At 38.1% G+C, this 25,470-nt stretch overlaps 1 protein-coding gene across 1 annotated transcript in view; it reads right to left on the reverse strand.

Annotated features, from left to right (window-relative positions):
* The window catches only part of LOC117317340 (low-density lipoprotein receptor-related protein 2-like), a 132,073-nt gene that overhangs the window by 8,461 nt on the left and 98,142 nt on the right, over positions 1 to 25,470 (reverse strand). Inside the window, 27 exon segments of the mRNA XM_033872140.1 lie at positions 1,938 to 2,003; positions 2,446 to 2,547; positions 3,641 to 3,772; positions 4,228 to 4,407; positions 4,854 to 5,077; positions 5,434 to 5,562; positions 5,877 to 6,153; positions 6,952 to 7,083; positions 7,558 to 7,698; positions 8,756 to 8,881; positions 9,393 to 9,597; positions 9,935 to 10,110; positions 10,649 to 10,780; positions 11,362 to 11,607; positions 13,750 to 13,875; positions 14,395 to 14,634; positions 15,139 to 15,387; positions 16,419 to 16,494; positions 16,496 to 16,643; positions 18,120 to 18,290; positions 19,065 to 19,196; positions 19,633 to 19,891; positions 20,565 to 20,696; positions 21,677 to 21,802; positions 23,062 to 23,190; positions 23,598 to 23,720; positions 24,838 to 25,095. Coding sequence (XP_033728031.1) covers positions 1,938 to 2,003; positions 2,446 to 2,547; positions 3,641 to 3,772; positions 4,228 to 4,407; positions 4,854 to 5,077; positions 5,434 to 5,562; positions 5,877 to 6,153; positions 6,952 to 7,083; positions 7,558 to 7,698; positions 8,756 to 8,881; positions 9,393 to 9,597; positions 9,935 to 10,110; positions 10,649 to 10,780; positions 11,362 to 11,607; positions 13,750 to 13,875; positions 14,395 to 14,634; positions 15,139 to 15,387; positions 16,419 to 16,494; positions 16,496 to 16,643; positions 18,120 to 18,290; positions 19,065 to 19,196; positions 19,633 to 19,891; positions 20,565 to 20,696; positions 21,677 to 21,802; positions 23,062 to 23,190; positions 23,598 to 23,720; positions 24,838 to 25,095 — 4,437 coding nt within the window.

Here is a 25,470-nt window from a genome sequence, read left to right on the forward strand (position 1 = left end):
GGTAAATATCCTATACTTACGTGGAGATCCGTCCTCTATCACTAATCTGACGCGAGGTAAATATCCAATACTTACGTGGAGATCCGTCCTCTATCACTAATCTGACGCGAGGTAAATATCCTATACTTACGTGGAGATCCGTACCCTATCACTAATCTGACGTGAGGTAAATATCCTATACTTACGTGGAGATCCGTCCTCTATCACTAATCTGACGTGAGGTAAATATCCTATACTTACGTGGAGATCCGTCCTCTATCACTAATCTGACGTGAGGTAAATATCCTATACTTACGTGGAGATCCGTCCTCTATCACTAATCTGACGTGAGGTAAATATCCTATACTTACGTGGAGATCCGTCCTCTATCACTAATCTGACGTGAGGTAAATATCCTATACTTACGTGGAGATCCGTCCTCTATCACTAATCTGACGTGAGGTAAATATCCTATACTTACGTGGAGATTCGTCCTCTATCACTAATCTGACCTGAGGTAAATATCCTATACTTACATTGAGATTCGTCCTCTATCACTAATCTGACGTGAGGTAAATATCCTATACTCAGTGACGATCCGTTCTCTATCACTAATCTGACGTGAGGTAAATATCCTATACTTACGCGGAGATCCGTCCTCTATCACTAATCTGACGCGAGGTAAATATCCTATACTTACCGTCCTCTATCACTAATCTGACGTGAGGTAAATATCCTATACTTACGTGGAGATCCGTCCTCTATCACTAATCTGACGTGAGGTAAATATCCTATACTTACGTGGAGATCCGTCCTCTATCACTAATCTGACGTGAGGTAAATATCCTATACTTACGTGGAGATCCGTCCTCTATCACTAATCTGACGTGAGGTAAATATCCTATACTCAGTGGAGATCCGTCCTCTATCACTAATCTGACGTGAGGTAAATATCCTATACTTACGTGGAGATCCGTCCTCTATCACTAATCTGACGCGAGGTAAATATCCTATACTTACGTGGAGATCCGTCCTCTATCACTACTATACTTACGTGGAGATCCGTCCTCTATCACTAATCTGACGTGAGGTAAATATCCTATACTTACGTGGAGATCTGTCCTCTATCACTAATCTGACGTGAGGTAAATATCCTATACTTACGTGGAGATCCGTCCTCTATCACTAATCTGACGTGAGGTAAATATCCTATACTTACGTAGAGATTCGTCCTCTATCACTAATCTGACGTGAGGTAAATATCCTATACCTACGTGGAGATCCGTCCTCTATCACTAATCTGACGTGAGGTAAATATCCTATACTTACGTGGAGATCCGTCCCCTATCACTAATCTGACGTGAGGTAATGTTAAAGGTAAATATCCTATACTTACGTGGAGATCCGTCCTCTATCACTAATCTGACGTGAGGTAAATATCCTATACTTACGTGGAGATCCGTCCTCTATCACTAATCTGACGTGAGGTAAATATCCTATACTTACGTAGAGATTCGTCCTCTATCACTAATCTGACGTGAGGTAAATATCCTATACCTACGTGGAGATCCGTCCTCTATCACTAATCTGACGTGAGGTAAATATCCTATACTTACGTGGAGATCCGTCCCCTATCACTAATCTGACGTGAGGTAATGTTAAAGGTAAATATCCTATACTTACGTGGAGATCCGTCCTCTATCACTAATCTGACGTGAGGTAAATATCCTATACTTACGTGGAGATCCGTCCTCTATCACTAATCTGACGTGAGGTAAATATCCTATACTTACGTGGAGATCCGTCCTCTATCACTAATCTGACGTGAGGTAAATATCCTATACTTACGTGGAGATCCGTCCCCTATCACTAATCTGAGGTGAGGTAAATATCCTATACTTACGTGGAGATCCGTCCCCTATCACTAATCTGACGTGAGGTAAATATCCTATACTTACGTGGAGATTCGTCCTCTATCACTAATCTCACGGGTTTGCTGACTTCGCAGTAACGCCCGGTGTAGCCTGTAATATAATCAGTAAAACAAAGAATTTTGAAATGTTCTAGGAACACAGTAACACTTTATACATATACATTATGTATAAGCTTTGAGTCTGACCTACTTTCAATCGAACTTTGACCTCTCCTCTGTGAATTTTGACCATTGTTCTATAAATTCAGCTCTTGATTTCTCTATTGTGAACTCTGACCTATTTGCCATTGATTGAACTTTGACCTCTCCTCTGTGAACTTTGGCCATCGTTCTTCAAATTCAACTCTTGATTTCTTTATTGTTAACTCTGACCTTTCTGCCATTGATTGGACTTTGATCTCTCCTGTGTGGCGAAATTTGTTCTAGATTCTATATTTGCCTTTGATCACTCCTCTACAGTGAACTTTGACCTACATTTTATAAATTCAACTTTGACCTTTCCTCTGCAGTGACCCACTCTCAAGTGAACCTACCCTCTATACACTGGCATCGGTAGGTTCTGTTGGAAGCCATCGTACAGATTCCATTGTTGAGACATGAACACTTAGATGGGGACGGTTTTGATGTTTCCCACGCTGTAAAATATAAAATCTTAACATAAATCTTAAAATTCAGACAAAAACACTTAGATGGGGACGTTTTTGATGTTTCCCACGCTGTAAAATATAAAATCTTAACATAAATCTTAAAATTCAGACACAAAACACTGAGATTGGGAAGTTTTTGAGATTTCCCATGCTGTAAGATACGAAATCTCACACCAAATACAAGTCATGAAATTTCAATAGCTGTATATTTTTGAGTAAAGAGTATTCATCTAACAACATACAAAAACCCATTGATTTATGATGTATATATCTAACTGGTGTATATATCTTAAACAGAATCCAAAAGGGCCCACACCTATCTGATGAAGTTATTTGAGTGTTAAGCAATTTGACCTTGTGACCTTGGGCCAAAGTCAGATCTTTTTGCGTAATTTGCCCGGAATCATCCCAGGAACCGAGGCTACTACCCAAACATCTTGACACTATAGGCCTTGTAATTAAAACAAATGAATTCTTTCTAATGTTGTTTATTTTCTTTTTTTATACAAGTCTAACCTCTGTGACCTTAAACATGTGTCAGGGTCATTTGTTTTCACAAAATCTGTGTCCATCCTAGGAACCTGCAACCAGCCACATATCATACTTTTAGACCTTTTGGTTTTTTCACTCAAAGGAAAAAGTTGAAGCCGGTTGGATGCCTGATAGAGGATTGGTTTGGTTTGGTTTATTTTGTTTAACATCCTATTAACAGGTCATATAAGCACGGCCTCCCGTGCATGCGACATGTATGTGTGTGGTGAGTGTGTATGTGTGTTTTGGGAGCCTGATGAGAACAGACTGACAACAGATGCCATATTTAGGACATAAACTCAAACGGTCCTTTGTTCAGGTGAACAAAACTAAAGATTACACAAAAATGCCAAGAAAGTTTGAGTATATTTTTTCAATTCATTGAATTGATGAATAGAGAGGAGTAAAACTTAACTTCTTAACTTCTTGTTCTTTGAACCGAGAGGAGAATATTTGATATTTTATCAAATATTTAAGGACTCGACACAATACCTTCTTGTTCCGAGACACCGTGACAAAGGAGACCACTATCATGGACAATGAAACCTACCTGCATCACACTGTGTGTTGGAGTCATCAATAAACTGAGAGTGGTCCGGACATGCACATGCAGAGCCGTTCGGTTTCAGCAGACAAAGATGGCTACACTCCTCGCCGTCATCCCCCACACATCGGTTTTTTACTGGAACACAAGACATCACAGTATATAAAGTTTACCTCCCTTCCAAGTGACTTACATGTACACACTGAAAAATTCCAGATTTTCAGGATGCAAAATGTATAAAAGTCTTTTAACCCTTTCACCCCTACTGACCATATTGGACTTAAACTTATGAAAGAATGGCAGAGTCCACTAAAGTTTCTTAGGGTTGAAAGGATTAAGGGGAAAAAAGCTAACAAGGCAGCAAATATCTTTTACACTGTACTTAAAAAAAGGACTTCAATAAAAAGAACAATTAGAGTAGCTGAAAAAACTATTGTTTATAACATTTCTGAGAGTCTCAGATACACAAACATTCAAGAGATCATCAAATTTTTGCAATTCCTTTCAACTGATTTCCATGAAAAAGATTTTTTTTTCAAAACTAATATGTCATTAATAAAATTCTTTCAAATCAATCTAGAAATAAAATCCACCTGATAAATTGTGACGTTTTGGGTGCATGATTCTGACACTAGAGGGCAGCAGGAGTCCTGTCTGTAGTGTTATGTTGACGCCACGTCCAAACTTATCCATCTTCATGACTGACCCCATCTGTTGGGATGCCCAGTATAGCGAATCTCCAAACACATCTAAACTGACAGGGTTATCAAGTCCTGAAATATACAGATATACAGTATCTCGTTACTCAGGTAAAAACTGACAGGTACGTCCTGAAATATACAGAAATACAGTATCTCGTTACTCAGGTAAAAACTGACAGGATTATCAAGTCCTGAAATATACAGAAATACAGTATCTCGTTACTCAGGTAAAAACTGACAGGTACGTCCTGAAATATCAGAAATACAGTATCTCGTAACTCAGGTAAAAACTGACAGGTACGTCCTGAAATATACAGAAATACAGTATCTCGTTACTCAGGTAAAAACTAACAGGTATGTCCTGAAATATACAGAAATACAGTATCTCGTTACTCAGGTAAAACTTAATTCTCTCTATTAGATCAACTCAAAAATCCCATATAAAAACATCATACTTTTTTATCTTTAACCTCCTAGACATTTATATACCAACAGCAAAATGACCTTTGACCTCTCACCTTTTCCAACCACAATGACTCTGTCTGACCCATCCAGCTTGATGGACTCGATCAGGTTTTCCTTGGAGTCGCACCAATACAGTCTGTCATCCATGTGGTCATCTAGGGTCAGTCCTGTCGCTCGGCCGAGCCGTGTGGAGACCAAGACTGACCGCTTTTCACCGGTCATCCAGGCCTGCTCTATCTTAGGACTGGTGCTGCCCGCGTCTGTCCAGTACAGCAATCTGACCAGTAAATAAACAGAAATCAGAGAAAAAACAAACAACTCATTTGTCTTCATAGATTTAAAAAAAACATTTCACCCAAAATAGAAAATAGTGATGAATGCTACAGAGAGCAAGAAATACATATTCATTTGCCCGACAAAGTTTCATCTGGCACCCAATACCAGACTTGGACATCTTGACCAATAGATGTCTCAAGTGGAGGTCTATCAGAATATCTCTGGTGTCAGTGCCAGGTGAAACCTGAGGTACACCTTTACACATACATAGTTATTAAAATGTTCTCGGCTGTAATCTTATTTTAGTGTTTTTCATACAGGAGAGTAAGAGCAAAATTGAAGGGAGGTAACACTCACCCTAGTTTAGGGTTGACGATGATAGCAAGAGGGTGTACCAAGTCATCACTGATCAAAGTTTTCTGGTATCGGCCGTCGTCTAGGGCAACGGATATAGTCCTACGACTTGAATCAGTCCAATAAATATTTCTGGGAAAAAATAATATATATTTATAATAAAATGGCTTTTTTCTATTAAAGATAACATTTATAAATTGAGTCTGCAAAGTTATGTCTCTACAGGTTCTGATACTTTACAAATCAAGTGAACAAACAAAAAAAACAAAAAACAAAAAAAACTTCATGAAGTGTTGACAAAATAGAAAACGACTTAAAAGTTTACTATCATTACCAGTTAACCAGTAATTGATTGTCTGAAAAATGTATTTTCAGTTGAAAATATCTTAAAGAATATCTATTTTAATAAGACTTTATACTTTCAGAGCCCAATATCAATGACCTACTTTGTAACCCAGTCGATGGCGATACCCTCCACCTGGGTAACATCAGCATTTAAATCTTGTGGACGGGGTGGGCCGCCATTTTTTATGTCGTCGGGAATCCCAGCTCTCTCTATCTTCATCAGTGACAGATCAGAGAAGTAGAGGAGACGACGATCCACGTCAACGTCAAGTGCCCCCATGTGGCGACCCCAACTTAGTGTTCCTGAGTACGCTTTTTTGTCAGGGATGATCTGGCGTACCTCGTGACCACTTGTGAAAAATATCAACATCTGTCCACCTTGAATAAAACAAAATCCAAATCATTAATCACAATAACACTTGGTTTAACAATTTTCTAAAGAACTTGTCAAACTTGTCACCCATATATTGATTTCAGCCTCTTGTTCAAAGTTTAAAACTTGCCCTCTATTCTAGCTCTCCTGGGACCAGAGAGGCAGAGCCCAATAGGGAAACAAGTCCTTCGCATGCAAAAGATAACAAGAGTCCTAAAGGGCCTGCATTGCTCACCTGGATATTTCAGTGATCACTGGGAAACACTAGAAGCCCTTTAAAGAATAACCTCTTTTTCTCCTATTAGGCCAATCGACTCCTACACCAGGGGGACCAAAGTCACCAGCTAAACAAAATGTATTGCCCCCCCCCCCCCCCCCCCCCCCCCCCCAAAATATGGTCAAAATCCATTCAGCCCTTTATGACTAGTAGGGATTTAAAGGACTTACTTCTTTTTACCATATGGGGCCCCACCCTTCCAGCCCAGGAACCCAGAATCACCGTTCAAATGTGATTCAAAGTTGATGTTGACAGACAACGGTAGCTGCACCATGGCATTAGCTTGGCAGTATTAGGACATGTTTTAAAAGCAAAGTCCAATCTTTTCATTGCATGCAAGACAAAAATGTACTTACCAATTTTCAGCGATAGCCTTAAAAATTTCAAAAGGAAATGTGGGCAACAAAGATAAAAAATAGAAAGCATAAGGTCCAAAATGTCATTGCCTGCCAGACAGAAATGTATTGACTAGAATCCTTTCAGTATATCCTCTCTTTTGAGTTGGGTCGTTTTAATGTATACTAACCTTTCGGTTTACAGTGAGTGCCTTTGCCTTTGACGTCATGGAAACCGTCTGTACATAAACATTTGTACGATCCTTTCACATTTTTACATTGCTGTGCACAAAATGTTCCCCAACGTGCACATTCGTCAACATCTGTAAAAAACGTGTACAATAAATTATTTCTCTGTATCTGATATTTCAAATCCCCCCCCCCCCTTTTTAAAATTTGCTGAAACAGACAAAGTTATAAATAACTTAAGGCCTACAACTGATCTGAACATCAGTGAAAACAACATGCAGGTAACAAACAGACATTTTATATGACATAAGTTAGTGCTTAAGTTAGAGTACATACAAATTTAGTGTTTACAGACGGACATATATTTCAACAATTAGGATCAATTTCGGTATAAATATTAGTGGTAAACTTATATCTTCTCACGGGAAGCTTTGTGCTAAATTACGATTTTGATAATTACATTTCATCCGCTATCTCCATAGCAACTAACACAGGGAAGCAAATTCATCGTTGTTCTAATTCTGTTTAAGTTTTAAAATATGGTAAAATTGGGGTGAACATATATATAAATTACAATATTTACTGTAGTTTGTAATTAGGAACTTCACCTTCGCAGGATTTACGATCACTGATGGCGATCTTGTACCCATCCTGACACGAGCAGTAATATCCGCCATCACTCAGATCTGTACACGTCTGGGAACAGCCGCCATTGTTAACAGAACAGTTCACATTTCCCGACAACTTATCTACAACCGACAAGTTTGAATGTTATAAATGTTACATTGGGTATGGATTAGTTCACATTCCCCGACAACTTATCTACAACCGATGGAAGTTTGAATGTTATAAATGTTACATTTGGTTATGGAACAGTTCACATTCCCAACAACTTATCTACAACCGATGGAAGTTTGAATGTTATAAATATTACATTGGGTATGGACGATTTCAGGATAATTAGAAAATGTGTGTAAGACATTGATGCCCATGCACAATTACAAGGTACTACACTTAAAATAGATTCTAACACATTGAGACAGTCTCGTGTATGGAGGAGTCACCATCTCCACAACATATCGAGACATATTAAGACATTGGAATGGCGGAATCACCATCTCCACAACACATTGAGACCTATTAAGACAATGGAATGGCGGAGTCACCATCTCCACAACACATTGAGACATATTAAGACATTGGAATGGCGGAGTCACCATCTCCACAACACATTGAGACATATTAAGACATTGGAATGGCAGTCACCATCTCCACAACACATTGAGACATATTAAGACATTGGAATGGCAGAATCACCAACTCCACAACATATTGAGACATATTAAGACATTGGAATGGCAGTCACCAACTCCACAACACATTGAGACCTATTAAGACATTGGAATGGCAGTCACCATTTCCACAACATATTGAGACCTATTAAGACATTGGAATGGCAGAATCACCATCTCCACAACATATTGAGACCTATTAAGACAATTGTATGGTAAGTAAAACAGTATAAAATAAAAATGACATGGACAAAGCTATATATGCCCCCATCCCATTTCATGGCAGGGGAATAGGAACACAGAAAAAAAAAACAAAAAAACTTTTATGTATTTTTCAGAAATCTGATTTAAAGTAAGGAAGAATAACATGGACATCTCAAAGTCACTGCATTCTTCATTTAAATGAGGAATGCTTTTAATGAATAGTCATGATGACGTGCGATGTTTCATCTCACTTGAATGCTTATGATGATATGACTACTATCATTATATACTGTTAATATCACAAACTCACGACAGCCACGTTCATCGGAGGCATCCTCACAGTCCATGATCGCATTACACACATCGACAGCGTCCACACACTGACGATTTGAACATCTGTACTGGTCTGTGGAGCATTTGGCTGGTCTTGGTGTACCTGCATACAGAGGTCAAAAGGTAAAGAGGTCAGAGGTCAATCAGTTCATGATCAGGCGATGATGAGTTTTACCAATTAGGTCAACAGGTAAATTGAGGTCAGGAGTCATTTAATGTATAATCAGAGAATAATAGGCTTAACCAACATACAGAGGCCAACAGGTAAAGAGGTCAGAGGTCAACTAGCAGAGGATGAGAAGTTTTAATTATACATGTACGCAGAGGTCAACAGGTACATTGAGGTCAGAGGTCAACTTGTATATACAAACACGGGAGGTGGGATATCCAATGTCTGTGTCAACAGTTCGGTATGGTTCTGTGTTACCCAAACTATTTACATCCTCCGAGACCTAGAAGACAAACTTTTTCCTAAACTACACTGAACGGACGTTGGTTCTGTGAGGATTTCCCCACTTTATTTATGTTATACAATCTCTAATCCAGAGATCTATATTGTGTTAAATGATTCAGACATGGACTCTCTCTATACCCATCTAGGTCGATCATCTTACATAACTCATGGTTGTTCTCGTCAGAGCCATCTCCACAGTTGTCAACCTTGTCACATAATCTCCATCGGGGGATACACTTGAAGTTATTACAGCGGAATCGCGTCTCCTGTGGGCAGTCTATCAGCTGACAGATTTCAGGACGCTCATCAGAACCATCTCCACAATCATCGTTTCCGTCACAGCGCCACCGGCGAGGAATACAGATCTGATAATTTATCACAAATACAGGTCACAGAAAATTATCTCTTGATGGTAATATCTCCGGTGAATCATACGCTGATAACTAGCATTTCTTGTTGTAATTATATTACGTTTGACACCAGTCCCAGTTCATCCGTTTAGCCTCTCAAATAAGTTTCAACCATATTTGTAAGAAAAGTATTAAGTCATTCAAGAAATGTTTTCATGAGGCAATAAAGTCAAAGTATTTGGCATGTTATGACATAAGAATAAAAATATATAATGTAGAATATTATGTAGTTATTTCTCTACCCTTGCTTGCTTCATTATCTATTAAAACTAAAATGATCATGTCGTTGTACCGTGTTATCACACTGAAACTGATTGGCTGGACAGAAACGGTTGCCAGGGAAACGTGGTGGACAGCCTTGTTCGTCCCAGGCATCCTTACAATCCCGCTGACCATCACACTTGGACTTGTTACTGATACAGTGACCAGTTGGACATTGGACCTGGTCTGTCTGGCACTTGTGGTACTCTGGAAGTAGAAACAGGGGAGGTAATTCTGTTTCAATTGACATAAGTGTTTATGCTTATACAAAATACGTGAGGAGAACTTAACACAACAAGGGAGATCGTTAGATTTAAATGAATAAGAAAGGAAAGCTTTAAGATAAAATATGGGAGATAATTGAGTTTGAGTCAAATGCATTGCAAGAGAGGAGAGCTGTATCGTAGAACAGGGGAGATAATTCTATTTGTGGTAAATCTTGGAAGGAGTTTTGCAAGACAAAGCAGGGGAGCTCTGTCACATATAAATCATGGACAAAAACAATAGCGAATTTTCCGTCTTTTTGGCAAACCCTGAAAGTTCTACAAAGCAGAGCAGGGGAGATAACCATGTTGTAGGCTATTGCTAGAAGGAGTTTTGTGAAACAAAGCAGGGGAGATAATTTTGTCCTGTGTATAGATTATGGAAGAAGCTTTACAAGACAAAAGAGGGGAGATAATTCTATTTGATGAGTGGGGTAAAACAGGAGGAGGTTAAGACAGGTAACCATTAAAGGTAGTGATACCTTTACAATAGTGAGGATCTTCATCGGAGTTGTCGCCACAGTCGTTGTCATTATCACATCGCATCTTACTGGGTATACACTTCCTATTCTTACACTGGAACTCGGACTCAGAACACTTGCGGTACTTCTTAGCTGTAATGAGAAGTAATTTGATCTTCACCAGAATCGTGACTTCAAACATCCATCAGTATTCCTATCAACATTTACTGAATCCTCAAATACTGTCAACCTTCGTAACAAGTTATATCACCTTATATGGCTGAATGTTATATTCTGTACAAATTGGGACAGGGCTATATACTTCTGAAGTGGTTGGAATATTTGTTGAAGATATCATATACTTTCTGAATTTAAATGGCTTATTATTACTAATTTTCTGCACTAAAGTTTGCAAAAATATATTTCAGGGGAAATTATGATATTCAGTACTCACCAAAAAAGAGCACGCTTTTGCTTTACTATTCAGGGAATCGATTACATTTGTATATTCAGTGTGCATTGAAAAAATACATGCTTTTTTTTTTTTAACTGTTTTCAGAAGAATATTAAGAAACTATTTTTGAAGTCAACCTGTTTATTTCTCATATCCATTATACAGATGTTTCATGTCAGTCTAACAGTTTAAACTAGCATACTTTACTTGAAGTAACCCTCAACATTGGAGAATCTGACCCATGCAACTTTCAAACCTTCATCCCAGGAGAGTTACGTACCACACATGAGGGGGTCCTCATCACTCTTGTCATCACAGTCATTGTCGAAGTCGCAGAGCCAGCGTTTTGGAATGCAACGCTTATTGGCACACTGCCAGTCTCCTGTTGGGTGACATTTCGGACAGTTAGCCTCATCTTCATCGCTGTTGTCACGGCAATCATCGCGTCCATCACATCGCTGCCAGTCTGGGATACAGCGGTAGTTAGTCTTACACTTCCACCAGCCTTTCTGACACTGTCTGGTCGCTGAGATGATAACACAGAAACAGAACGTCAGTAGACTCACCCTAAAAATCGGTCAACCTTTCTGCTCTGACTTGACTGACGCAACTTGAACTTCTGAACGTATAACTACTGACCCCTGACCTTAACCGACCTTTGAGCTCGATATTAGACTTTTGTAATGACTTGTAAAACAACTTGACACCAATATTTCAGGCTGCTTAATATTTCAACCGTCAACCACTTCTAGTTTGATGAAATCCATTAACTTGTATACATTTCCATTGTTTTCATGGTTGCTATGGAATCACACATACAAATACTACAAATATTGTTTCATGTATTATCGTTAATTTGTTGTTGCATAGGCTATAACCGCAAAAGTTTGTAACGACAAAATAATTCTAAATCACCAAATCATGAAAGAAAATACACACCATCATTTCATGTTATACAGCATTAAATTTGATCTGAAAATTACTATAGAAGGAATATATGCATAAATAATAAATATTCATGAACTTCTCCAAATGTGAATATTCATGAACTTCTCCAAATGTGAATATTCATGAACTTCTCTACAAGTAAATATTCACAAACTTCTCCACATGTAAATATTCACAAACTTCTCCACATGTAAATATTCACCAACTTCTCCACATGTAAATATCTATGAACTTCTCCACATGTAAATATCCATGAACTTCTCCACATGTAAATATCTATGAACTTCTCCACATGTAAATATCCATGAACTTCTCCACATGTAAATATCCTTGAACTTCTCCACATGTAAATATCCATTAACTTCTCCACATGTAAATATTCACGAACTTCTCCACATGTAAATATCCAAAAACTTCTCCACATGTAAATATCCAAAAACTTCTCCACATGTAAATATCCAAAAACTTCTCCACATGTAAATATCCATGAACTTCTCCACATGCGAATATTCACGAACTTCTCCACATGTAAATATCCATGAACTTCTCCACATGCGAATATTCACGAACTTCTCCACATGTAAATATCCAAAAACTTCTCCACATGCGAATATTCACGAACTTCTCCACATGTAAATATTCATGAACTTCTCCACATGTAAATATTCACGAACTTCTCCACATGTAAATATTCATGAACTTCTCCGCATGTAAATATTCACGAACTTCTCCACATGTAAATATCCATGAACTTCTCCACATGTAAATATCCATGAACTTCTCAACATGTAAATATCCATGAACTTCTCCACATGTAAATATCCAAAAACTTCTCCACATGTAAATATCCATGAACTTCTCCACATGTAAATATTCACGAACTTTATTTCTCCACATGTAAATATTCACAAACTTCTCCACATGTAAATATCCATGAACTTCTCTACAAGTAAATATTCATGAACTTCTCCACATGTAAATATTCACAAACTTCTCCACATGTAAATATCCATGAACTTCTCTACAAGTAAATATTCATGAACTTCTCCACATATAAATATCCAAAAACTTCTCCACATGTAAATATGCACGAACTTATTTCTCCACATGTAAATATTCACAAACTTCTCCAATCAATTTTGGAATACTTAGTGGTCTGATGTACTAATAACTACTGGAAATGAATGCCAATTTTTGTTTCTATCATCAATTCCAGGTGGTTCGAACTAGTACTGCTTCATCCAAACACTGAGATGACACGCAATGTCAAAGAAAGACTTTTGTAGATTTCTCTAACATTTGAGACCTGATATCAGACTTATAACGTAAGTTTTGTTATTCTAGCTGGCATTGGATGTGAAAAACGATACAAAACTTTTTCAGAAGTACGTAACACAATTGATGAATGAAATGGTTAATTATGATGACTTTGATTTAGCCCAGATATAGGACATTCTAAATATTAACCTTGACCATATTTCTTACATGTTAGCATGGATACTGAAATATTTGTTCAACATACCAGTCTTGTACAGGAACTTCAATTTTGGATGGTTACTACATACACAAATTTTGTCATTCTGGCTGTGACCTTGACCTTACATGTACAGAAGATAAGAATCACATGACTTAAATTGTTAAGAAGAAATGACACAGGAAACTAATATTTATGATAAAGCCAGATCCTAGTTTATAGTGTAATCTCACTGAAATGACTTACTACAATTCCATTCCTGTTTTTCGTCAGACCTGTCACCACAGTCGTCATCGTAATCACACTTCCACGTGCTCGGGATACACTTGCCATTGTCACATGTAAACTGATGTGATCCACAGGTCATGTTCTCTATGAGGAAAATTAGAATTCTAAATATAGAACGAGGAAAATAAGAATTCTAAAAATAGAACACGGACATATTTGATTTGAGACAGATTATGGACCACAAGTATGTTCTCTCTGAGAGAATATAGGATTATAAATAAAGTACACAGAAAATTCTAAATGTAGACCACAAATATGTTCTCTCAAAGAATTTAGGATTCTAAATAAAGAACATAGATGCTTGATTTCTGTGAGAGAATGTTAAAATTCTAAATAAAGAACATAGATGTTTGATTTCTGTGAGAGAATGTTAAAATTCTAAATATAGAACAAAAATTCTTGATTTCTCTGAGAGAATGTTAAAATTCTAAATTAAGAGCATGAACACTAAGCTAAACAATTATCTTCAACAACAAAACACTCACTCAACTTCATTATACATGAAAGATTTTAAAGTTTTGTTTGAACTGCCGTATTTTCAGGTAATGATTTTTTAGTTCTGTGTAACATCAAAATTGCATGCGGTTAAACAGTAACACATACTGCATTGGTTGTCGTTTTCGTCGGAGTTGTCGCCACAGTCGTCAGATCCGTCACACCGCCATCCACGAGGGATACATTTATTGGTGCCACATTTGAATTGCCATGCCTCACATCGTCGCTCATCACATGCTTCCTCATCAGAGTTGTCGCCACAGTCATCCACCAAGTCACAGACACGGAACCCATAGGTACAATTCTTATTACGACATTCAAACTGTCCAGGAGAACAGTGTTTAGGAGCTGAAATCAAAGAACATCCAGCAAAATTTGATATAGGGAAAATATTACTGACATACAAAACCTGATGTAACTGTTCCTTCTGTTATGTGGGATCTCTCACTTGAGGATTTTTACAAATGTTTTGTGAATTTGTGATATTTCTTTACTTTCTGTGTCCAGAATGTGGAATGAATTTACGTCACGGACATTTACAATGATTGTGATATTTGGACCTGGTGACTGACTTACGACAATCGTCTGGTATACATCACGGACATTTACAATGAGTGTGAGATTTGGACCTGGTGATTGACTTACGACAATCGTCTGGTATACGTCACAGACATTTACAATGAAGGTGAGATTTGGACCTGGTGATTGACTTACGACAATCGTCTGGTATACGTCACGGACATTTACAATGAAGGTGAGATTTGGACCTGGTGACTGACTTACGACAATCATCTGGTTTACGTCACGGACATTTACAATGAAGGTGAGATTTGGACCTGGTGATTGACTTACGACAATCATCTGGTTCGTCTGATCCATCCTTGCAGTCTTCCTCTCCATCACACTTCCACAGAGAAGGGATACAACGGTCATCGGAAATGCCACATCTAAACTGACCGCTGGTACAGTTGGCGATACATGTCTGCTGGTCTGGGGCCATCAGGAAATTATCTGGACACTTACAGGAAAATTCACGTCCGCCAGGGGCAATGAGGCACAGATGTGAACAGCCACCATTGTTTGTTCCGCAGGGATTTGGACCTGGAAGTCAAAGAACAAGTAATAGCAAAGGAAATGGGAAAAGCTCACCTCCCCATAGTCTACAATGGGACATCCTAATAAACTCCCCATAGTTCACAATGAGACATCCCAATTAACTCCCCATAGTCTACAATGGAACATCCCAGTTGATTCCCCATAGTTCCCAATGAGACATCCCAATTAACTCCCTATAGTATACAATGGACTATCCCAATTATCTCCCTATAGTCTACAATATGGGACAACCCAATTAACTCCCCATAGTATACAATGCGACATCCCAATAAACTCCCCATAGTCTACAATGGACCACACTAATGAACTCCCCATAGTATACAATGGGACATCCCAATTAACTCCCCATAGTACTCAATGGACCACACTAATAATAATCCCTCTAGTCTACAAATGGGATATTTCACATTCCCATAGCCAACAATGGAATATCCCATAGCCCATAATCTACAATAGGACATCCCACCCCCTTATATCCTACGTGTAATGTATCCTATAATGTCCCTGGTGGCATTTAGCTGTACGTACCAAGTCACCAGTATGTTTGTAAACATATGAATCATTGTACATGAGACGCTTGATTAAAGGCAGTCTTTGAGCGGGAATCCAACATGGTTGTTTGTCGTGTGTTCAGGTCAAGTCAAAGAACATAACACTACGTAGAACATCCCACTCCCCATTCATAGCATACAATAGAACAACCAAACTCCTAATATAACAAGTTTTCAGTACATTTGGATTAAGGAGTGTTTGGCTAAAAGCTGATGTTTGCAAAGAGCTATTAATCACTTAATAACTTATATCTGCCTTCATATCGTCCAATGTAGTGTACGTAAGATATAATAAAGGGGAGATAATTCTACTTTCCTTTGTCCAAATAGATAGTCTGTACAAAAACTATTCCTTTTCTCTACATAGCTCATCTGCATTTTTTTTGTGAATCACATCCAAATGGAATGAATTCTATAAACCTTTGATTCAGTATATGGTATAAAATCTAAGGGAACTAACTCTACCTTCCTTCTGTCTGAGTGGATGATAGATGTGCATGTCCATAGGACGATGGGTTGTGTTCTGTAACCAGGTGTGGTTTAGCTCCCGTGAACTTGTTGGCTTTTTCAATGCTCATGTGGTTCCAGTCTGTCCAGTACATCCAGTCCTCAAACACTGTGATGGCAAAAGGGTGAGGCACGGTGGCCTGCATCACGATGTTACGGTCAGTGCCGTCCACTCTGGCATACCTACAACGATTTGGTTTGGTTTGGTTAATTTATTTAACGTCCTATTAACAGCCAAGGTCATTTAAGGACGGCCTCTCGTGCGTGCGACATGCATGCGTGTGTTGAGTGCGTATGTATGTTTTGGGAGGCTGCGGTATGTTCGTGTTAAGTCTCCTTGTGATAGGCCGGAACTTTTGCTGATTTATAGTGCTACCTCACTGAAACATACTGCCGAAGACACCCAGCAGCACACCCCACCCGGTCACATTATACTGACAACGGGCGAACCAGTCGTCCCACTCCAAATATGCTGAGCGCTATGCAGGAGCAGCAACTACCATTTTTTAAGACTCTGAAGGTCACACAAAGGTTACATAAAGGTTACTCCCATACCAAATGTCAAAACTAAGCAAAAACTGTTTAACTAAAGGCCCATCGCTCATTTGGTATTCACTCTGTCTTTCAGTTAATCAATAAAACTTGATTCTAGCCTTTCAGTTAATCAACAGTCTTTGAATATTTTGACCTCTGACTTTGAATACAGTCAAGGTCATTTCCTTATGCCAGCTTTGTTTGACTCCATACCAGAAACCTACCAGCCAAATATCATGGTTCTAGGTCTTTAGTTTTGCAAGTAAAAGTTAAATGTCTGAATGTCTTAATAAATGTCACCTTGTGACCTTGAATATGGGTCAAGGTCAATTCTTTTCACATACTTTGTGGAGCTCATCCCAGAAACCTACTACCTAAATATCTCCTCTTTTTTTTTGGTTTATGAGACTAAGTTGTTTAAAGGGAAAAGCTGAGGCCAGATGGATGAGGGACACACCACCATGGCATTGTTTCATTGTGATTTTAACTCCAATCCACAATACAAACAATAAATATACCTTCGCATGCATGTTGTTCTAAAAAATTAAGAAGAATAGGACCATGTGTTCCAGAAGGGTGAGCGTCCTTTCATTCAACACCTGCTATACAAAACTGGATCAAGTCAACCATGAGTTCCAGAAGGGTCAGCGTTCTCTCTTTCAACACTCACTTTACAAAACTGGATTAAGTCAACCATGTGTTCCAGAAGGGTGAGCGTCCTTTCATTCAACACCCACTATACAAAACTGGATTAAGTCACCCATGTGTTCCAGAAGGATGAGCGTCCTTTCATTCAACACTCACTAAACAAAACTGGATTAAGTCAACCATGTGTTCCAGAAGGATGAGCGTCCTCTCATTCAACACCCACTATACAAAACTGGATTAAATCACCCATGTGTTTTAGAAGTATAAGCGTCAATTCATTCAACACTCACTTTACAAAACTGGGTAATTCATCCATGTGTTCCAAATGGATGAGCATCTCATTCAACACTCACTAAACAAACCTGGGTTAAATTGTAAGAAACATCTGACACCGTTTCATATTTCCTATATATACATACATACACATAAACAAGTACATTGTAATAACAGAATATATCCGATTTAATTTCAACTTACTCGATGTAGTCGAGATGAGCGTCGCCCCACCATAGATGTGATGTTTCGTAGTCTATTGTAAGGGCGTTGGGCCAGCCGAGTTTGTTGGTGATGATTTTGCGTGGATTAGATCCATCCATCCCAATACGACCTATGTAAGGTGACAAACTCCAGTCTGTCCAGTAAGCGTAACTATGGTAACACACAAAAGGTCACATGACTGAGGCATTGTTACATCATTAATAAGTAAATGTATACCTACATTTGTTGAGATAAACACTAGATTTTCTGAGACTGTGACTGAAAAGCTGTGGAGGTTTACAACTGTGGAATCATCTCTACAATGGCCAGACATGTGTTCTTAACTTACCTGGGTGTTATATACAGCTCCACAGGTTAATTTTTTGAAATAGTGTGTGGTGGTTGTGGTGGTGGTGTTGGGGGTGGGGGTGGGGGGTAGGCCTTACAATGTATAACCTGACATACCCCCCCCCCCCCCCAAGATAAACAGACATGGTATATATGGATGTAATAGTGAGATAACTAGTGCTTATTGAACGGGAACCTTTACATATTTCCCCCGTAAATAAAATAGTACATATCGCAACAGTGTTTGTTGTATCATACTACAAATATAAACCAAACTTCATCAAAATCAAACAATATTTCAATTTTGACCAATCAGAGGCTTCGCTCTGGCTGACTGATTGGATGACCAATCAGAAAAAACAATACTCTTGCACATTGCCGGTTATACACAAACACTGATGATATTAAGTTTTGTTGAATTCCGTCATACGCATTTTGAGAAAAGTGATGGAAACCTTGCCAGCAGAAGAAAGTGAAAGAAATGAGAATCATTATAAGAAGAAACAAATCAAAAACGATTTGTCCCCAAATTTTGTAATTAAAGTGTTGTTACTACATACAAACAATCTATTGATAAGTAAATTTTACATTACTCACCCGTTAGCCGGATCCACGACGATAGCACGAGGACTCTTGACAAAACCTCGACGAATCAATGCCAAGCGATTTGTGCCGTTCGTCTCGGTCACAAACATGGAAGACCGTTTACTGTCCAACCAATAAATTTTCCTTCAAAAGAACAATGTTGTCTATTGCCATTTGTAAGACTTGATGGGGTATCATCACGGTTTTGATGTCACAGTGGTTCGACAAACCCAATGATTTGTATTGAGTGGAAAATTATGTATTTTTAGTTTTTGATGTATTGATAAAATTAAATTTGCAAGTAAATGAAAACCTCAACCAAAGATTTGTCTGATGTACATGGAAACACTTTTACGGAAATTATTTCCAGAAAAAGCTTTAATTTATTAGTGATTTTTTTCACAGAATCAGAATAACTTTATATCACATTAACAGGACTATAAAGAGGGGGGAGGTTAACCGCAACAAGGACAAGTGTCACCAGGTAAGTGGGTTACTTATAATTTATTTGTCGACTAGTTTCGCCTCTATATGTGAGGCTTCATCAGTGATTGTGCTAATTGTCGATATCGATTATTACTTTGCGATCCAGTCGACCGCCATGCCCTCCGCCCCTGCGATATCATGTTTGACGATGGCCTCTTTACCAGTTCCGTTGAGGTACATGCGATACATCTTCTTTGCTTTAACATCAGTGAAGAACAGACGATCGTCAGCATAGTCGAAGTCGAGGCCTACGACACTGTCAAAGCCCTGGGCCACGCGACGGTAATGCTTGCCATCAATAGAAAGTTCCCGGATGTAGTATTTGTTGGTGAAGATCAGCCATGGCTTGATATCTGGTAACAAACATGAAAATTAGATTTCTAAGCCAGTAATGTTAATCATATACATATAATTAAATGTTTATAACAAGACATCCCCGAGGGATTATCTTATAATATATTCATCAACTTGTAAACTCACTGATTGGTTGATTAATCCCAACAAACAGTCCCGATAAGGAAGAAATGTGTGACAACTTAAAACTCAAATTATTGTCCAGAAATTAAATTTCTATTAATAGTGACAGTGACCCAACCTTTAAGGAATCCCTGGAAGCTAGCTCTCTTGATGATAAAGCATTATGTGAAGTTTGAGCTGACGTCAGGTGTACTTATGTAACATACCAACTGTTTGTGTCCATCAGACAGACAAAAAAAAACCACCCTATACACCCCAGACTCCTCCAAGTTTAGTAACTCCGGTATATGTAACATACCCACTGTTTCTGTCCATCAGATGGACAAAAACCGCATCTCGGACCCCTCCAAGCTTAGTAACTCCGGTATATGTAACATACCCACTGTTTCTGTCCATCAGATGGACAAAAACCACATCTCGGACCCCTCCAAGCTTAGTAATTCCGGTATATGTAACATACCCACTGTTTCTGTCCATCAGTTGGACAAAACCACCCTATATACCCCGGACGCCTACAACTTTAGTTACTCCGGTATGTAACATACTCACTGTCGTTTTTTTTACAGAACCGCATGTTTCTGGTCTTTGAGTAACCTTCGTTACATTTACAGGTGTAATTTCCAGGTGAGTTTAAGCATCCCTGGCTGCAGGCCCCTGGAACCTCTTTACATTCATCAATGTCTGAAACATATAAAAGTCAAGCTCTAGATTCACAGGCACAAAGGGAGGTTACTTACCATGAATAACGAGGCTATATACATCTTTATCATCATTCAACTGTTTAATGTCACAGATCTGAGTCGATCTATCACAAACATATTCATATATGAGAGATTTATTCTGAATTAGTAAAACAAATGCAGAAAAGATATTTTAGCAATGGCGCCAGTCCCTGTTTAGTTACCAGAACAGCTTCAGAAAAGTCCAAGGACTATAATGATGTCACTGGGTCACATGACCACCTATCTCATTATCTCTCGCCGGAGATCAGCAGTACCCCTGAAAACCGCTACGTAAATCAAGCTATATACATGTAATCAAAATCCGGCCAATCCCTTATGTCAGCAAGTTTCAATGACAACCAAAAGAGATTTCTTACTCTAACTAAAAACATTGATTTGACTACACAAATCCTATAAAGACCAGTATCTTATCAACTATAGTCATTGCTGACCATGAATGCAATGGAGGATTATCTTTCAACTAAATGAAATAATATTACATCTTGTATATATCTATAAGTAAAGATTCTAAAGATGAGTCAGAAAGTTCAAGGGGATTAACAATGCATGCATTTAAAAATATACATTTTAAAAATATCTTAAAGTTATGTATTCATATTTTGGCAAAAACTGGGGACAGGGTTTAAGAAATGTAAACTAAAATTTTCCCATTTTTTCCATTCAATATTAAATTTTGTTAAAGATAATTCACCTGTAGTAATCACGATATATTTCTGAGTATAATATGTATCTTTGATAATGTTCTTGAGAGCAGCTACTGACAATGATGTTTGTAAACATCTCCCTCGGTAAATATAATGTTTTATAATTAAAATCATGGTATTATCTACCCTACTACTGATACTATATTGACTAAATAAACCCAAAAGTAAGGTTTCTTTGTTATAACCAAATGTGATAAACAATGCATCAAGTTACCTCGACAGGAAATCTTGTCGTTCCTTAGGGTGTATCCAGGGAAGCAGGCACACTTGAAGCTGGTGATGGAGTCCACGCATTTCTGCTCACACTGGTTCATGTCATCCTGGCTACACTCATCAATGTCTTCAAGGTCAAGGTTAAAACACCATCAAGGTCACATAAAAAAAATCAGTGACAAGGTTACATCCATAGTGCATACATTAAATACATTAAAAGTCATGGTCACATAGCAAGGTCAAGGTTAAACACCATCAAGGTCAGATAACACAATCAGTGACAAGGTTACATCCATAGTGCATACATTAAATACATTGAAAGTCAAGGTCACAAAGCAAGGCCAAGGTTATATACTATCAAGGTCACATAACCAAATAATAACAAGGTTACATCAAAAGTACATACAAGCAAAACATTGAAGATCAAGGTCACAAAGCAAGGTCAAGGTTTTGTAATATCAAGGTCACAGAGCAATTTCAATGACATGGTAATATCTGCATGTAAGAAATTGAATGCTAAAGGTCACACATTAAAGTAAAGGTCATACATGAACAAATTAAGTTCAATGCCAATGTACATATAAAGACTTAAGGTCAAAATTACAATGTGTAACAAGAATGCACGATGGCCAGTACAAAATAACATATTTTGGTGTCACGGTGGTCAAACTTTAATAATAGTCTGACCAACACCTGTAAATGTAAGGTGTATATAGATACTTGTGCTGTGTCATGTATAATGTTTGTACAAGTCCCTGTGTCATATAATGTCCTATGTACCTGTGTATATAGTTGTTATGGTGACGTATGAGAAGTGAGCGCAAGGATTGGTTGAGTGTGTCACTTTGACCCTGCATGACCCTATACCCGTGCACGTGGAAAACCTTACCTGGGCCTTGCCCAGGTGAGAGCAGCTATAGACCCTACACCATACACACGTCCAGTATAAGCCTGTGCGCTGTATGGCCACAGTGCTTCAAGGTCACTGTCTCCGTGTCTGTGTTCAATAAACTGTGTTTCAATTTATAACATCGTTTGTGCATAATTACAAGAAGATAATCCACACTAAAATACTCGTGTGACATTGGTATTGATATTTTATACTTATATCCAAATAAACTCCTCTGTAATCTGGCAAACTCCTCCCTCTCTCTTTGATTTAGCTAACTCTAGGGATCGAATCATCCACAACTCTAACCAAACTGTATGGCTCTAATGAAGTTAGGTTTAGAGTGGAACTTTTAATGAAGTGTTACATGACTCGGAAAAGTAGCTCAGTGCTTTCCACAGAAATTTAATAATGAAGTGAGGATTGGAATTGGGGATCAGGGTCAGGTACGGGTTCGGGGTGAAGAGATGAGATGTAACATCATAGTATACACTTACAGCATCTGTCCTCGTCGGACTCGTCGCCACAGTTATCTACCTTGTTACACACCAGCTGGTAGTCAATACAGTTGTCGTTGGCACATTTAAACTGTCCGTCAGGACACTCTGGCTTCTCTGTGGCAGCAGCTAAAAAAAACAAGGATCACATCATTACCACGGACATTTAAACAAGAGGCACAGTGGGCCTGTATCGCTAAAAAAACAAGGATCACATCATTACCACGGACATTTAAACAAGAGGCACATTGGGCCTGTATCACTAAAAAAACAAGGATCACATCATTACTGCGGACATTTAAACAAGAGGCACATTGGGCCTGTATTCCTCATCTATCACCAATGCATTTCGGGATCAAAACCTCTTCATTTCAATATGAGAGTAGCGCAAGTGTATTCATTTTGACAAACTTCAATCCAGCATATTCCTGGTAGGCCAAAAATATATCAAGTCTTGAGGCTTGGCTATAGAGAAGAGATTTAAATATTTTTGCGTTATTGGCTGTTGAGCGATTGTAAGGAAGGATGTTACGTACCACAGCGAGCAGCCTTTTCGTCGGAGCCGTCAGAGCAGTCCTTGGCGCCGTCACACAAGTACGACAGTGGGATACAGCGTTTGTCTGAACAGGTGAATTTGCCTGCACCGCACTCTGGATAATCTGTGAAATACCACAAAACAATAAGTTAAAAGCTGCTTTTACAATGTACATTCAGGGTTGTAATGTAAATGAGGACATTTTTGTGATATCTTGATCTTACTGCCATAGGTAGCTTTCCAGCGCCAAAACAATCTAGCACCTGGCTGACCCATCGCAAGGTATCAGTACTAATACCCTCAATCAGGAAATGTAACTATGTGTGAGTTTGATGGCAAACACTTCAAATAAGAGGTTCCTTGAGCCACTAAGACATCAAAATTTAATTTGAGAATTTGTTTAATCGACAAAGTCGAATCACAGCACAGTGAATTCCTAGCATTAGTGTATCAATAGTGTATGAATAACTATTAACTATTAATGGCCTGTAGGTATTACGTATAAAATTATAATTTTCACTTAACAGTTTATTTCAGAAAAAGAAACCAATAAGACAATATAGTGAAAGCTAAATTTTAACACAAAGATGATAAAAACAACAAATTGACACCAAATCTAAGCAATACCATTTTCCCCTGACACCAAATATAAAAAAACAATAAAAAAAATCTAAAAAACCTTGTTCACTATAAGAAGTAATCATAAAATATTACTTTTCTATATTCATTTATTTTTGATAAGAAATGAAATTCTGAAACACAGCATGAAATACATGGTGATCAACACTGTCGAGTGTCAGTAAAATTTTAATGTAATTATTGGATTTGGAATAATTCAACAGAATGAATTACAATGTATTAAAAAAATAAATTTACTCCTGAAAACAATAATCTGGTAAAATTTAAAATCATGATTTGGTTTGTTTTTGTTTAACGTCCTATTAACAGCCAGGGTCATTTAAGGACGTGCCAGGTTTTGGAGGTGGAGGAAAGCCGGAGTACCCGGAGAAAAACCACCGGCCTACGGTCAGTACCTGGCAACTGCCCCACGTAGGTTTCGAACTCACAACCCCGAGGTGGAGGGCTAGTAATAAAGTGTCGGTACACCTTAACCACTCGGCCACCGCGGCCCCTTGTGATAAAATCATGATGTAGCATTACCGGCATGGTCACTTAAAATATTATAATTCTTACAAAGTGAAGTGTCACAATGGACGGAATCAACTGGTATGATATTTTACCACATGTTTTGGGTTCGTCAGAATCGTCACCGCAGTCGTTGTCGTGATCACAGTAAAACCTCTGGGCTATACAGATGCCGTTGGCACACTTAAATTGTCCTTGTTGGCATGTGACCTCGGCACAGTTACCCGTTTCATCTTCACCACTCAGACAGTTCTTAACCCCATCACATACGTAACGTCGGTCGATGCAGGCGTAACGTCCACGTTTCTTGTTTGACGCACACGTGAATGAATCGGCAGGACAGTTCACATCAACTAAGGAAAGAATTGAATAATTTAACTTCAAATGACAAAATGACAGAGTAGAGAAGATCCAGATTTCCTATGGTAGTAAAATTGTACAGCATTCAAAAACGATTTGTACATAAAAATCATTTCTAAAATCTATTTATGAGAAGTTTTTGAACTATCTGAAATTTTTAAATATTTTATTTTTATTTTCTTTAAGTTATTCAATCATCAAATAAATATGAAGATTTATATTTAAATTAATAAACAATAATTGAGTCATTCACAACATTCTATAATCATGTTTTAAAAAACAACTAAATACTGTTTTGGTCTAAAAGAGACCAAATCAATCAAAATTGAAAACATTTGATAAACCATCTGCTGTTTCTTTTGTGATAT

Source organism: Pecten maximus, chromosome 19 (assembly GCF_902652985.1).
Source record: "Pecten maximus chromosome 19, xPecMax1.1, whole genome shotgun sequence".
NCBI lineage: Eukaryota > Metazoa > Mollusca > Bivalvia > Pectinida > Pectinidae > Pecten > Pecten maximus.